The following is a 15,329-nucleotide window of genomic DNA, read 5'->3' as shown; positions in this document are numbered from 1 at the left end:
CAGCAGGGTGACCTCATTAGGTGTCCTGAGGATTAAATGGGGCTGTAAAGGGGAGGATTCTTGCCATACAGATGGTGTGCCTCAGGAAGCACCGGGCACAGGCAGCTGAGTCCTTGCAAAGCCAGCACCTGGGAGGACAGGGGCCTGTCCCCAGCGCAGCAGGGGCAGACTAGCTCGCCTGCAGGCCACGGGACACGGTCACCGCGCGGTCTCCGCGGCTGCAGCCTGGGCAGTCTGCTGACTCCTGCGCTGCCATGCCCCCTGGCCAGCAGGGCTGGGGGTGTCTGCGTGTGCTTTTGTCCTCCAGCCATGTGGAGAAGGCCATCTTGGGGTGTGGCCTCTTCACACGAAGTGGAGGGAGTGAAAAAGATCACAGTCCCCAGCCTCAATGGGACTGCAGTACAAAGAGCTGCACGTGGCAAGTGGCAGGTGGCCCAGAGCCCCACTCACTGGTGACCTCACTGAGAAGAAAGTGTGGCGGAGGACATTGCACCTATAAGTGCCACTGGAGCCCAGAGTCTGGGACACATCGGGGGCTTCTCATCCTCATGAGCAGCTGTGAGAACCGGAGGGATAAAATCAGAGCCCGTCCACATGCCCGCCTCCCACACACCCTGAGCAGACAGACTTCCTCCTTTGCTCCCTAATCCCTACTGAGGTGGCAACCCCCCAATCCCTTCGGGGTCAAAGATCCGGACCTCAGACTCCAGAAACATCCACAGAACAAGTCTGTAGCTGGCAGGACTGATGAAGGGCAAAGTTGGCCATGGCAGACACAGGTTTAGGGGACCCCTCTCTTCCTGTGCTTCCAGACCACCCCCCGGCCCTGTCAGCTTTGATCTGTCCCCCACTTCAGGCAGACCTGGGTGGATATGAAGAGGAGTGGAGGGTCCCCAGGCGTGAAGAGCTGGACGCTGCCTGTGAGTGCGAGCTGGTCAGGTAGCTTCTCCTGGGGGAGAAGGAAGCTCTGTGTGAAGACACCATCTGGAGAATTTTTCTGAATGTAAGATGGATCCTTTGACCCTAGAACTGGGCAGGAGACATCTGAGTTGAATTCTTTTAGTTAATTTAAGAGAGAAATAATGGGTGCACCAGGGCCTCCAGCCACTGCAAGCGAACTCCAGATGGATGCGCCACCTGTCCACCTGGCTTACGTGAGTCCTGGAGAATCAAGTTTGAACCCTTTAGCTTTGCAGGTAAGCACCTTAACCGCTAAGCCATCCCTTCAGCACCTGAGTTGATGCTTGGGTCATCTGAACCTCAGATCATCCAAAGTTTGGGGACGGGGTTCGCATGGACCCTGTTGTAGTTACCTTTAAGTTGCTGGGACAAAGCACCCGGCCAAAAGCAAGTGACGGGAGGAATGCTACGTTGGCTTACAGTCTCCAGGGGAAGCTTCATGAAGGCAGGAAAAGATGGTAGAGCAGAGGCTGGACATCACCCCCATATGGTGTGCTGTCTCCCCGAAGTGCAGGGAGGCCTTGCTCGGGGCACAGAGGCTGGCTGCAAAAACACAGGGACAGTCCCTCCCTGTTCTGTGTCCACAGCGTGTTGCAGGGTCTGACAGCAAGCACACGGGAGAGAAGCCCCGAGTCCCCGTTACCCAACATGCCCTGGAGGTCTGTGGAATGCTGTGGGAGAGCAGACTCGGGGAGCCACAGGATCTGGGCCAGCGAGCAGCAGGGACAATCTGACTAACAGAGGGGCAGGTGGCAGGATGTGGCCAGGCCCAAGGACATGCCCGCCCCTGCTATCTGACGCTGGACAAGCTCAGGTTCAGGGCAGGGGCCTCCCTGGTTGCTCTGCAGAAATGCCTGCCTTCCCCTTGCCTCCCACAGTCCCTGACTCCTGAGGCTCCTTGGCATTTCTCTGGGCCCACAGGCTGGCTTCAAGCGCCTCATGCCTCCCACTCCATAACAAGGTGTCTAGCGACAGGGCTGCGGGCCCCACAACGGCTGCCTAAGCGCTCAGCAAATATTGACCTTGTCGATTTAACATCGCAACCAGAGAGACTGAGATCCTCCAAAGCGCACTGACATCCATCAGGGATGGGCGGACCACTGCAACGGGAATATGTATGCCATAGTAAACCATGGGCGTATTCAAGGAGCTTGGGACAAAGGGAAGTTTTTATGTGTGTGCGGTGTATATGTGTATTAATTTGTGTGTGTGTGTGTGTAGATGCATGTGCACACGCACATGTGTGTGTGGAGGTCAGAGGACAACATTATGTGTTCTTCCTCAGGTGCCATCCATGTTTTTTTAATATATTTTTTTAAAGTTTTATTGTTATTTAGTTATTTGACAGAGGAAGAGGGGGAGAGAGAGAATGGGCACACCAGGGCTTCTAGCCACTGCAAACAAACTCCAGACGTATGTGCCACCTTGTGCATCTGGCCAACGTGGGTCCTGGGGAATCAAACCTGGGTCCTTTGGCTTTGCAGGCAAATGCCTTAACTACTAAGCCATCTCTCCAGCCTGCCATCCATGTTTTTTTTTTTTTTTTTGAGTCACCTGTCCCCACCTACCCAGCACTATGCCAGGCATATATCACCATGTGGAGCTGTTTTTATTTTTTTAACATGGGCTCTGGGCTTACAAGGCAATCACTTTATCACTGAGCTATCTTCCCAGCTCCTAGAGTAAGTTTTTGAAAACAAAAATGAGACAATTAGGGTTGGAGAGATGGCTTAGCGGTTAAGCGCTTGCCTGTGAAGCCTAAGGACCCCGGTTAGAGGTTCAATTCCCCAGGACCCATATTAGCCAGATGCACAAGGGGGGACATGCGTCTGGAGTTCATTTGCAATGGCTGGAGGCCCTGGGGCACCCATTCTTTCTCTCTATCTCTCTCTCTGTCTCTCTATTTATCTATCTGCCTCTTTCTCTGTCTTTTGCTCTTTAAATAAATAAATAAATATAAACAAAAAGATGAGACAATTACAACAAATATTGTGAAACAAGACTTGTTGGCCACAGTGCTAACATGAATACTGTCTGTCCAAGATGGAACAGGCAGTGCTGGCAGATGTTGGAGTTTGCGGGGATTTCTACACCAACTTCTGGCTCTGGCTATGCATGCTTGCGTGTTCCTGTTATGAGATCCTGCACAAGAGCCTTGGTGAACTCTGTGTTGAGGATGACACAAGTGATTCCATCTTGATCTCCACACCTTGACCTTCCTGGGATGACACCCCTCTGCAGCCTGAGGCAGGAGCCAGAACACAAGGTCAAACTCGTGTCCTTGGCTGCACTTAAGATCCACGTACTTCCAAGCAAGTCACCTGAAGCACCAAGGGTCCACCTTGGATTTTGATATCTGCAGAAAGGATTCGAGTCTTGACCACTCGCACCTTAAGGACCTTGAGTCAATGTGAAGCTGACCTCTGGGCTATGAAATCAGATGGGTTTTGTTGCTGCTGTTTTTTTTTGTTTGTTTGTTTTTGTTTTTGTTTTTGTTTTTGTTTTATAGGCAGGGTATGACTCTAGCCACAGCTGAACTGGAATTCACTTTACAGCCCCAGGCTGGCCTTGCATTCATGGTAATTCTCCTACCCCAATCTCCCCAGTGCTGGTCCTAAAGGTGCGCACCATCATACCTAGCCTTTGGGTTATGAAATCAGAAAATGAGCAGGTTATCCCATGTGCGACCTTGCACATGCCTCAGCTTTGTACATCTGGCTAAAGTGGGATCAGGACAGTCGAACATGTGTCCTTAGGCTTTGCCGGCCTTAACCTTAACCACTAAGCAGTCTCTCCAGCCCTAGACTTTGGACTTTTGATTAAGGATGCTCAGCTGATATCACTCCAACCCAGCCAGACCAAAGAGATGAGATAAGTGAACAGACTTCCACGTGGACCTGTGGCCAGCCATCAGCCATGCCCTGCGTACCTCTCTCCTGAGACACTTAGCGTCTCCCACTGCCATCTTCTCTGTGGAAGCCCTGTGTCCGGCAGCTTTGCCACGCTTACAGCCCTTCCCAAGGTGTTCGGTCACAGGGCCAAGAAGGTTCACACACATCTTCCCACCTGGATAGGGACATGGCCCCCCACTCAGGCCTGCCCTTCCAAGCCTCCCCTCACACCTGCTTGACTGGAGCTCATTCGGGCAGGACCTTCCCAGGGCACAATCAGTAACCGTACAGGCAGCTGCAGATGAAGGTCTTGAACCTGTGGGCATGTGTGCTGTCCAGGGTTTAGGCTAATTTCCCACTGAGAGTTCTGCACAGTGGTTCCGCTTGGGAGCATCGGAATGTATGGTTATCTCTGTTTCTGCCTCTCTCATCACAAAATCAGAGAGGAGACCAGAGAGCCCTGCAGTAGCTGAGTTCCACGGCACCAGCCGTGAGACACGGAAACCCGAGCAGAGCCTGAGTCTGGCCTTGGGGAAGGAAGCTCTGGCTGCCCCACACCCAGGACCAGTGGCCAGGTCTTGCTGCGTGAAGGTCCCTCCTGGAACCCGACCTGGGCTCCAATGCTACAATTTATTGCTGTTACTGGGGATTCAGAACTTCTGAAACGTGGACAGATGTGTCCTTGGAGAAGTACTGAGCATTCTGGCTGCAATGCTGGAAAGATTTTTAATCAGTTCGATTCGCCACAGTTCCAGCCCCTGGATAGCACGGGACTCCCTGCGTCCACCTGAGGCTTCAGCCCGCTGCTGAATCACCATGGTTACCATGCTGGGTTTTCCTGGGCTGGTGGTTATTTCTGCTACCCCGGGATGAATATTTGCAAACATCTCTAGAGAAGTGTAAGATATGACTCAAAAATAACCAAGGAAAGTCTCTCGGCCCTGTCCCCTCTATAGGACAACACTTACTGTCTCCACACAGCTGAGGAATCCCAGGCTGATGTCCTCTGGTCCTTTTGTCCAGCTCTGTCTGGATGTCCTGGTTGGGGCAACTTTCCCACCATGAAAGGAAACAGAGTGGAAGCCAGGGAAGGGGCTGGAACCCACGGCCCCGAAATATCTCTGAGAATTCAGCACCCAGTGGGGCATGCCTGGAAAATCGGACCTAAAGCCTCACTTCCCGCCCCTGCTGACCTGACCATGTGTCCTTTGTCAGCAAGGGATGACTGGAGGGTTCATAACCTACACATGCCACGGGACTAACTCTTGGAGGTCCTGGACGATGCTACTTCAGCCCTTAGAATCTTCCCTCATCAGGCAAACATGTCCTTGTGTTCCTGGGCCCTGGCAGTGTCAGGGGGTCATCTTGCAGAGGGATTAATGGAAATCACTTGGTTCCACACACCTGAGACTTTGAGCCTGGCTATATCTGGTGTTTTTTTATGCACGTATGTATGCGGTATGCATATATGTGTATGGGTACTCGTGTGTGTGTGTGTGTGTGTGTGTGTGTGTGTGTGTGTGTGTGTGAAGGCCAAAGGTCAACCTCAGGTGTCTTTTTCAATCACTCTTCACTTTGTTTCTTTTTAAAATTTTTATTTATTCATTCATTCATTTGAAAGAGAGAGAGAGAGAGAGAGAGAGAATGAGCATGCCAGGGACTCTAGCCACTGCAACCAGACTCCAGAAGCATGCATCCTGGAGAATTGAACCTGGGTCCTTAGGTTGCACAGGCAAATGCTTTAATGGCTAAACCATCTCTCTATCCCTTAAGCTTTTTTTTTTTTTTTTTTTTATTTTCTTTTGAGATAGGGTTTCTCACTGAACCTGGAGCTCAACTATTCAGCTAGATTACCTGGCCAAAAAGCCCCAGAGACCCTTTTGATATAAGAATAAGGACTGGGGTTTAAATCCCAGCACCATATCAGTGCTGGCGATGGTGGCACACAGCTGTAATCCAGCATTCAGGAGACAAAGGCCTGAAGATCCCCAGCCTTTCACACCCACATGTACATGCACACATATGTACATACACAAGTGTACACACACACACACACACACACACTCTTCTTTTTTATTTTTTGTTCATTTTTTATTTATTTATTTGAGAGCGACAGACATAGAGAGAAAGACAGAGGGAGAGAGAGAGAATGGGCGCGCCAGGGCTTCCAGCCTCTGCAAACGAACTCCAGACGCATGCGCCCCCTTGTGCATCTGGCTAACGTGGGACCTGGGGAACCGAGCCTCGAACCGGGGTCCTTAGGCTTCACAGGCAAGCGCTTAACCGCTAAGCCATCTCTCCAGCCCCACACACACATTCTTAAAAGCTGTATCAAAGAAGCCAGCTCCCACAGGACAGGTGAGCAGGTGCCTGTACTGCATCTAAAAATAAAAATGCAACAGGCAACCCAGGCTGAGCTGATGTCAATGGAAGGCTGCAGAGGGACAGGATCAGTCTGGGCTGACATCATGCTGTCACTACAAGTTCCCAGCTGCCCCCACCCCCGCCTCCAGTGGGATGGAGACAGGGACATCTAGACCCTACTGTCGGGTGTAAGTGATATGGCTGCTGTCCACTAAGATCAGTAAACTTCAGCCACTGCTTTCCTAACTTGGATTAGGCCCCTCAACATGCTTTTATATTCCTGTCTCACCTGAGAAACCACGAGTCTGGAAAGTGCCCACTAGAAAACCCACAGTCCTGTATGACCAGGTTATGGTACCCTCCTTTGGATGTTCCCCGGACAGAGCAGGTGGTCAGGTGTTAGCGTAGGACAGGTCCAGAGGACAGGTGGATGGCTGGAGATGGATTGGATAAGGGATCCTCATTCCATGTTCAGAACCTCAGCACTGGCAAAGCACGTGGAGACTCTCTTGTCACAGTGGAGGCCCTTGGGTGGGAGGAGCTTGGAGCTTGGTGCTGAGAAGACACGAGCTCTGCTCTGGAGATGAGGAGATGCTGGACCAATCAGATGGAAGCATGCGATCATGTGTGTGGATGGGCGACAGGCTCCTCAGCCAGGAGTGTAGGCAGGGTTCAGCAGAGTACAGCAGAATGGCCTGGAAGGTTCAATCCCAGCTCTCAGACCCAGGCCAAGGCCACCAGCCCCGTGCAGCAGCAGAATCTGCCATACGGCCTTGCTGTGAGGCGCAAGCAAGCAATGCCCTCCATGGGGGCATTTCCAGGTCGTTCCGCAGCGGTCTCTCCGGGTTTACTGCAGCAGAGGCTCCGGCTTCGGCCTGTTACACACATAGCTCATTGTGATTGACAACACGTCCTTCCTCCTCAGTGGTGTTAAGTGAGAAGGTGTGGAAGGAGTAAAATAAACAGGTAAACAGAGTCAAGTGTTTGCTACACACTGGAAGCCACCAGCGGCGGAGGAAGGAATTAGGGGCTGGAGGTGTGGCACGGAGCCTTTCTGAGGTCCTGAGTTGCAGCCCGGGCACCTCCACCACCACCAAAACCCACACAAACAATGAGACCGCCCGAGATGTCTGCATTCTTTTCAAACTTCGGTCATGCAGGTAAAATGCTTCACAAAGCAAAATGGGATAAATTGAGTTTGTAAACTCAGTGTTAAGCATCTGAAGAGGGGCTGGAGAGACGGATCCACCGTTAAGGCACTTGCCCGCAAAGCCTAATGACCCAGGTTTGGTTCACCAGCGTCCACGGAAGGCCAGGTGCACTCGATGGAACGTGCATCTGGAGTTTGTTTGCAGCAGCTCGAGTCCTTAGCGCACCCATTCTCCAGGCTCATAGACTCTCCTTCCAGGCTCAGGGGAACAGGAGGAGACCACATCAAGATCAGAGCATAAAAGGAGGTGGTGGCAAACCAGGAGGCTGGAAACCTTCCCCGATGCTTGGCTACAGTGACAACATTGCACGGGCGGGCAGCCCAACATATACGAACAGGAGCGCCGGCGCTGCGTAAAGGACCTGCAAAGCTCCCCAAGGTCCAAGACCAGGGACTTGCGGGTATCCGCCTCTTCCCAGCTCGCTGGCCTGCTTTCATTTTCTGGAGTGCTTTTCTTCTTTTTAATAAACCATCTCTGTTTCCTAACTGTGTCTCTAGTCCCATTCCTCATCCTGGGAAACAAGAGCCTAGAAACTTCTGTGAGTACCTTCGGAACTCATTCAGAGCTTACAACAATGGGGGATGGAGAGATGGCTCAGTGGTTAAGGTGCTTGCCTACAGAGCCCAGCAACCCAGGTTCTATTCCCCAGTACCCACATAAAGCCAGCTGCACAAAAGTGGTGCATGATTCTGGAGTTCGTTGCAGCAAGAGGCCCTGGTGCATTCATTCTCTCTCTTCCTCTCTCTCTCTCTCTAAACAAATAAATAAATAATTTATGACATGGGATCCCTGTGACAGCCCAGAAGTAGCCAGGCCCTGCTGCTCCAAAGAGAACCTTGAGAGCAGCTTAGAGGCCATACACTCCCGTCAATGGACACCACTTCTGTGAGGCGCACCATCCCTCCGCACAGATGGGAGCTCAGGGTGCTTTTGTAGAACCAAAGAACCAAAGGAGCCTTTCTGGAGCTGCCCCCCTGGATCTAACTTCCTGTAAGCCCCAGCCCGGCCCTGCAAAGCTTTGGACTTCTGCAACGGGAGTCATCCCCAGGAGACTTCCACGCTGTGGGCTGCCGGGAGCCGGGGATCAATGGAAGGAAGTTAGATGATTGGCCCCCAACAGACTAGAAGGAGGAAGGGGCTGGAGTGAGCCAGTCCCCTAGGGAGCAGATGGGCAGCTTTGTAAAAGACAACTCATTTCTGAGCATCTGGCGCAAGGCAGGTGGCCGATTCCCTCCCAGGGGCGGCAACGGGAGCTCAGCATGGGGACATAAGGAGCCAGAGGCCACACCACCTGCTTCCACCCTCACTACCCACCTCCCTGCCCAGGCTCCCAAGGTAGTCAGTGGACTAGAGACCCTAAGAAGTCAAAGGCCTAGGATGGGTGGACTCTAATAGCCCCCGCCGCCAGAAACACCCTGGGGTTGTGCTGGGTGTTGGGGGGGGGGCACCCATTCCTCTGCTTTAACCTCTGATGGGTGATGGCGGGTGGCTGCAGGTGGGCAGGAGGACCGGGTCTGGGCTAAGCTGGGTATGCCCACTTGGGGACTAGGCCTGGGCTCGTCTGTGGGTTAGTCTCCAGTAGTCTGGCCAGAGTCCCTGACAGCCTTGCTGTCTTCACAGGGTAGGAGCAGAAAGGTAGAGACCCCAGTGTGGCCCAGTGGGGTGGCAACAAGCTGGGAAATCCTAGTCACCTGGCCCCACTGCCCTTATCTCCAAGAAATTAGGAGGGAGGGCGGACAAACAAGCAGCCGTTTACACACACACTCCTCAACACACCCACATGTGCAATAACTCAGCACACAGCAGTGACGGCTTGATCCCATCCTGAACGACTGGCACCACTTTCTGAGGACCCTTCAAAGGTGCCACTCCAGCAGACACAGGCCTGCAGAGCAATTTCAGATGCCTCTTTGCCTAAGAGCAGGAGGCTCAAGTCCAGAAAATAAGGAACACCCAAGAGACCGGGCCATCCTTGCAGCAGACACAAACGGATGCCACAGACCATCTTAGGCCGCCATCTAGTGGTAGTGATGGAGAGCTGCAACCTGGCCAAACCATGCATTGAAGCCCAGTGACTGATTTCCTCCATCACACCCTCTACCTCCATCAGATCCTCACTTCCACCAAATCCTCTTTCGAACGATCCTCTTCCATCAGACACTCCACCTCCATTATACTCTCCTCCATATCTTTCCCTTCCAACATACCCTTTTCCAACAGATCTTCCTCCATTGTGGGTTGAATCACACCCTGAGATCCTGGGTCAACAAGATCAGGTTAAGGGGCTGGAGAGATGGCTTAGCGGTTAAGCGCTTGCCTGTGAAGCCTAAGGACCCTGGTTCGAGGCTCGGTTCCCCAGGTCTCACGTTAGCCAGATGCACAAGGGGGCGCACGCGTCTGGAGTTCGTTTGCAGAGGCTGGAAGCCCTGGCGCGCCCATTCTCTCTCTCTCCCTCTATCTGTCTTTCTCTCTGTGTCTGTCGCTCTCAAATAAATAAATAAAAATTAAAAAAAAAAAAAGAAGATCAGGTTAAGGACTTCAAGGGACCTGGGACCACAACAGATGACAGCCACCCATCTCAAGGAGCCCCTGGGCCATCTCTACACCTACGGTGTGATGTGATGTTCTCCAAGCCTTCCTCCTTTGACTCAGGAGGCACTGGGAGCACCAAATAGGTTTGACTCCAATTCTGCTTCCACCACATACACTTGGAAGCTTGTCTACCATCGCCAGTGGCCTCAGCTGTAAAGTGAGAACGTCATGCTTGGAGGTACCAGTGAGAGCGGAGTGAGAAAATGCCCACCAATTCCTCCCATAAGTGGGATACCCCCGGGCTCCTCGCTGTGTAAACAGACCTCTGGGGGTCTCCAGGGCCCTGAAGTTTGGCTTCACAGACTGTGTGCTGTCCAACCCTGGGAGTGATATCTTTATCAGAAACACCACAAGCCACCTCCACCCTTCCAGATTCAATACTATTTGGAGTGAATCCCTATAACCAAGCCAGCAGGAAGAGTGATACAGAGGTTGCCTTGATAAATAGCAAGCATGCGGGCATATCTCTGTGTTTCCCCTCTCCCTTCATCCTAAGGCCTGGCTTACTGCATGTAGCATTCACAGAGGTGTTCTTCAGAGGGATTGTGAAGACAGAAAGCGAGGATTATATCACATTCTTTTTGTCTTTATAATGTCCACATAAGAATGTGGACTCAGGCTAGAGAGATGGCTTAGTGGTTAAGGTGCTTGCCCAAGAAGCCTAAGGCCCCAGGTTCAATTCTCCAGTACCCACATAAGCCAAGGAAACAAGAAAAGGGAGAGAGAGGTGGGCATGGTGGCACACACCTTTAATCCCAATTCTTGGGAGACAGAGGTATGATTTCAGAGAGTTTGAGGTCACCCTGAGACTAACCCCAGGTTCCAGATCAGCCTGGGCTAGAGTGTTACCCTGCCTTGAAAGACCAAAACAAAAGGGGAGGGAAGAGCGACCACACTTTTAATATTCCAGAAAGCACAAGTGACTGGATGCATCATGTCCACTGAAATTACATGGAAACTGAAGGTAGAGTTTAAAGGATGGGCCTCTCAAGCACTAGGAAGTGCATGTGTCTGGAATTTGTTTGCAGTAGCTAAAAGCCCTGGTATGCCCATTCTCTTTCTCCCTTTCTCTCCCTCCCTCCCTCCCTCTCTCTCTCTCTCTCTCTCTCTCCCTTTGTCTCTTTTTCTATCTCTCAAATAAATAAACAGATAAAATATTTTTTCTAAAAAGCCAGGCGTGGTGGCGCACGCCTTTAATCCCAGCACTTGGGAGGCAGAGGTAGGAGGATCGCCATGAGTTCGAGGCCGCCCTGAGACTACATAGTTAATTCCAGGTCAGCCCGGACCGGAGCGAGATCCTACCTCAAAAAAACCAAAAAGAAATTTTAAAAAGAATGTGAACTCAATAAATATTCCAGAGTTAGGTGGATGCACAGGAGGATTGGTGGGTGGGTTGCTGGATAGACAAATAGGTAAATGGAAAGATGGGAAAATAGATGGATGGATGGATGACTTAGTTAATGGGTGCATAGGTGGATTGATGAATTGGTGTGTGGTAAATGGATCAATGGATTGATGTTTGGATGGGTAGTGAATAGATGGTTGACGGACAGATGGATACGTGGATTGATTAAAGAATGTATTGGTGTATAGATCAGTGGATGTACCAATGAATAGATGAATGGGGGGTGGATGGATGATAGACAGATGGACTAGGACAGGAATACCTCACATCTGAATGCACTTGTCTCTCTCAGAACTTACTTTGACTCTCATCTTCTATTGATCTGAATGTGTACCCCTTTTGCATGACCAGGCTCTGCCCCTCTAACCATCTTGTTTGGAGCATTGAAATTAGCACCCAGCCAGTGTGAGTCAGGAAGCCTTCATCAACATAAGGGAGGGCTAGGGAGAAGGGAGAGCACCCTTTCACTAGACAGAAAGCACCAATGACTGGATGCAGTGTGTCAGCTGAAAGTACAGGGAAACCAAAGTGAAAGTTCGAAAGACAGGATTCTCAGATCCAAGGAGCCATCAGGACTTGGGCTCAACACTGGCATTATCTCAGCCTCTTGAGCGGTTAAGCGCTTGCCTGTGAAGCCTAAGGACCCCAGTTTGAGGCTCAATTCCCCAGGACCCACATTAGCCAGATGAACAAGGGGGTGTACACGTCTGGAGTTCATTTGCAGTGGCTGGAAGCCCTGGTGCGCCCATTCTCTCTCTCTCTCTCGCTCTCTCCCTCTTGCTCTCTCTGTCTATAGCACTCACATAAATAAATAAAATAAACAAAAAAAAAAGAAAGAAAAGAACAGCCAGCAGAAGGCACTAAGATGAGGGCGGAACACAGGAACACAGGGATGTGACTTGGGAAGGACAAGAGACGTGTCTCCCAGGAGTGGCTGGTGCAGCCCCGGCGCTCGGGGACGCTCAATGAGCCTGATGTGAACTGAGCCACACGGAGAATGAGCACAGCCAGTCACACTTCAGGCCACGTGAGGTTTATTGCTCAAAATTAGCTCTCCACACGTATTACTCCCTGTCGTTCTGACTCTAATAATATCCAGAAGTCAAAATACTCCTTGCCCCAAACATTTTGCAAGTGACAATTACATTCAACAGAATTAATATCATGAATCAAAATCTAAGACCCCATTGTAATTCTAAGAGCGCACATGGGACAATGGTAAGCTTTTGGCTGTTAGCTCTCCGACCAAGTCTACTCTGCTGCTTCAAATAAAGAAACATATCTGTGAACATGGTAAAATGCAGGAGATTCTAGAGTGACTACTGTAAATGAGTAACTCATCTACCCCTTCTCTGCTTTCTCATGGGACCCTGGCTAAATCAGGCCTGTCCCCTCAGTGGGATTATGTGAGAAATGGCTGTGGGCATGCTTGGAAACATGGTGTGTCTGTATGTCCTGATTTTCACTTATTAGAAAAATCCCCCTATAACACAGGAGCAAGTTAAAAAAAAAAATCTACGGTACTGAAAATAACATTAGCAATGGATTCATAAGGTGGACCAAGAGCTCACAAGGGCTGCCCGACGTCTTTGAAGATGTGACATGTTATGTGGGTGACGGTGAGGGTGACGGCTGCCAGGGAGCAAGGGTCACGTGGGCGGCTTGCGCGACAAGGGCTGGGAGGCTGGGCTGTGCGTGTGCTCTGGCGACGGGAGAGAGCGCCGCGGTGCTGGGTGACCCGGGCCAAGCCCGGTACTCTGTCCCCAGCTCCAGCAGCCCTGCGCCTGCCCGGTGGGTGGGTTGGGGGTGGACTGGGACCTGCCTGACTTCAGCCTCTTGGGGCAGGTACAGAGGTTGCTATCACCATGGAGGGGGCTCATCCAAGTGCCGGCACGGTGCTCCATCTGGTGGTCTCCAGTCGGTGCTTGACGAATTCACTCCACTCACAGCACCTGTGTGGGGAAGGCAGTCATGGGGTTAGTCTTCATACGGGAAAGAAGTTCAGAGTGGGGTCCCCCATGTCAGCAGGCTCCATAGCCATACACCCAACCATAGATCAAAAGTATTCATGGGGGCTGGAGAGATGGCTTAGCGGTTAAGCGCTTGCCTGTGAAGCCTAAGGACCCCGGTTCGAGGCTCGGTTCCCCAGGCCCCACGTTAGCCAGATGCCCAAGGGGGCGCACGTGTCTGGAGTTCGTTTGCAGAGGCTGGAAGCCCTGGCGCGCCCATTCTCTCTCTCTCCCTCTATCTGTCTTTCTCTCTGTGTGTCTGTCTCTCTCAAATAAATAAATTAAAAAAAAAAAGTATTCATGGGCTGGAGAGATGGCTTAGTGGTTAGGGCTCTTGCCTGTGAAGCCTAAGGACCCAGGTTCGACTCCCCAGTATCCATGTAAGCCAGATACACAAGGTGGTGCATGTGGCTGAAGTTCGTGTACAGTGGTTAGAGACCCTGGTACTCCCATTTATTCTATGTCTGCCACCCCCTCAAATAAATAAAATATTAGAAAGTATTCTTTGTGTGTACGCACATGCATGTGCATGTTTGTACACATATGTGTGTGTGGATATACACTCATGTATGTGCAAGCACGTGTGGGTCAGAGGACAAGATGTTACCCTCAGAAATACCAGCCTCCTCTATTTTCAATCTTTTTGTTTATTTTTACTTATTTATTTGACAGCAACAGACACAGAGAGAAAGAGGCAGAGAGAGAGAGAGAGAGAATGGGTGCACCAGGGCTTCCAGCCACTGCAAACGAACTCCAGACGCATGCACCCCCTTGTGCATCTGGTTAACGTGGGTCCTGGGGAATCGAGCCTCAAACCAGGGTCCTCAGGCTTCACAGGCAAGCGCCTAACCGCTAAGCCATCTCTCCAGCCCACCACCCACCTCTTTTTGAGACAGGATCTTTCATTGGCCTAGAGCTTACCAATTAAGATAGACTGGCTTACTAGCGAAACCCAGAGATCCATCTGTCCCTGTCCCTAGGGTGGGGAATATTAGCTTATACCCAGCTTTCTAATGTGGGCTCTGGACATTTAACTCAAGTCCTCATGTTTGTGAGACAAGCACTTTACTGATTCAGTCATCTCTCCAGCCCTCAAAAAAAAAAAAATTACAATGCAATGTGATTAACTATTGACATACCATTTGCATTGTATCAGGCATGTTAAGGCATGTAGAGATGGTGTAAAGTCTGTGGGAGGATGCGTGTATCTCCCATGCAAATAAAGCATTCTGCGATGTGAACTATACGTGTGACAGACTGGCAGGTCATCTCCGTACTGAAAGGCCTCAGTGTCCAGCTTATCGATGCCAGCCAGAGCGGGATAATGACACAGTGGACCCAGCTCCATTCCCAGGATATGAAGGATGAGCGTGAGCCTGCAGGGACAAGACTGGGGACCACCTAAGTGACCTGGCCTCACCACCCCCACTGCACTTCCTTTGACCCCTGGATTCCACGGCATGGGGCAGAACCCACCACTAACCTGTGTGTGGTGCCTGTCCATCTCTGACTGCTCTCAGCCACCTTTGTGTGTGTGTGGGGGGGGGGGCACGTCAGTTGGGAATCACAAATGTGACATGCACAGATCTACCCCTTGTCAAGCCCGCTCTGCTGTCCCCACAGGTGACGGAAGCGAGACACGCGCGGTGCGGCGTCGGGTGCCCCCGTCCCCACGTGCTCACCCGCCGTCAGGTCCGCAGGCCTCCTACGCGGAGAACGCGCGGTAGCCGACGTTGTGCGAGCGGATTTTGAGGCTGTATTTGCCCGTTCTCTGGCAGCGCAAGATCACAAGGGCTGTTGCCGCTGCGCCTGCCACCACTGCCACTCCAGCCACCACAATGAGCACCACAGAACCGGTCCTCAGGCCTGGCTTTGCGCACGAAGACACACCTGCGGG

The 15,329-nt window shown here is 51.5% G+C and overlaps 1 protein-coding gene across 1 annotated transcript in view; it reads right to left on the bottom strand.

Annotated features, from left to right (window-relative positions):
- Umodl1 (uromodulin like 1) overlaps window positions 1–15,329 on the bottom strand; it is a 118,398-nt gene that overhangs the window by 37,426 nt on the left and 65,643 nt on the right. The window contains exons 22-23 of the mRNA XM_045149210.1: window positions 15,142–15,322; window positions 14,691–14,808 (exon numbers count right to left, since the gene is read on the bottom strand). Of these exons, the coding sequence (XP_045005145.1) occupies window positions 14,691–14,808; window positions 15,142–15,322 (299 nt within the window). The remainder of the gene's footprint in view (window positions 1–14,690; window positions 14,809–15,141; window positions 15,323–15,329) is intronic.

Source organism: Jaculus jaculus, chromosome 5 (assembly GCF_020740685.1).
Source record: "Jaculus jaculus isolate mJacJac1 chromosome 5, mJacJac1.mat.Y.cur, whole genome shotgun sequence".
NCBI lineage: Eukaryota > Metazoa > Chordata > Mammalia > Rodentia > Dipodidae > Jaculus > Jaculus jaculus.
This window is presented reverse-complemented; position numbering and strand designations above follow the sequence as displayed.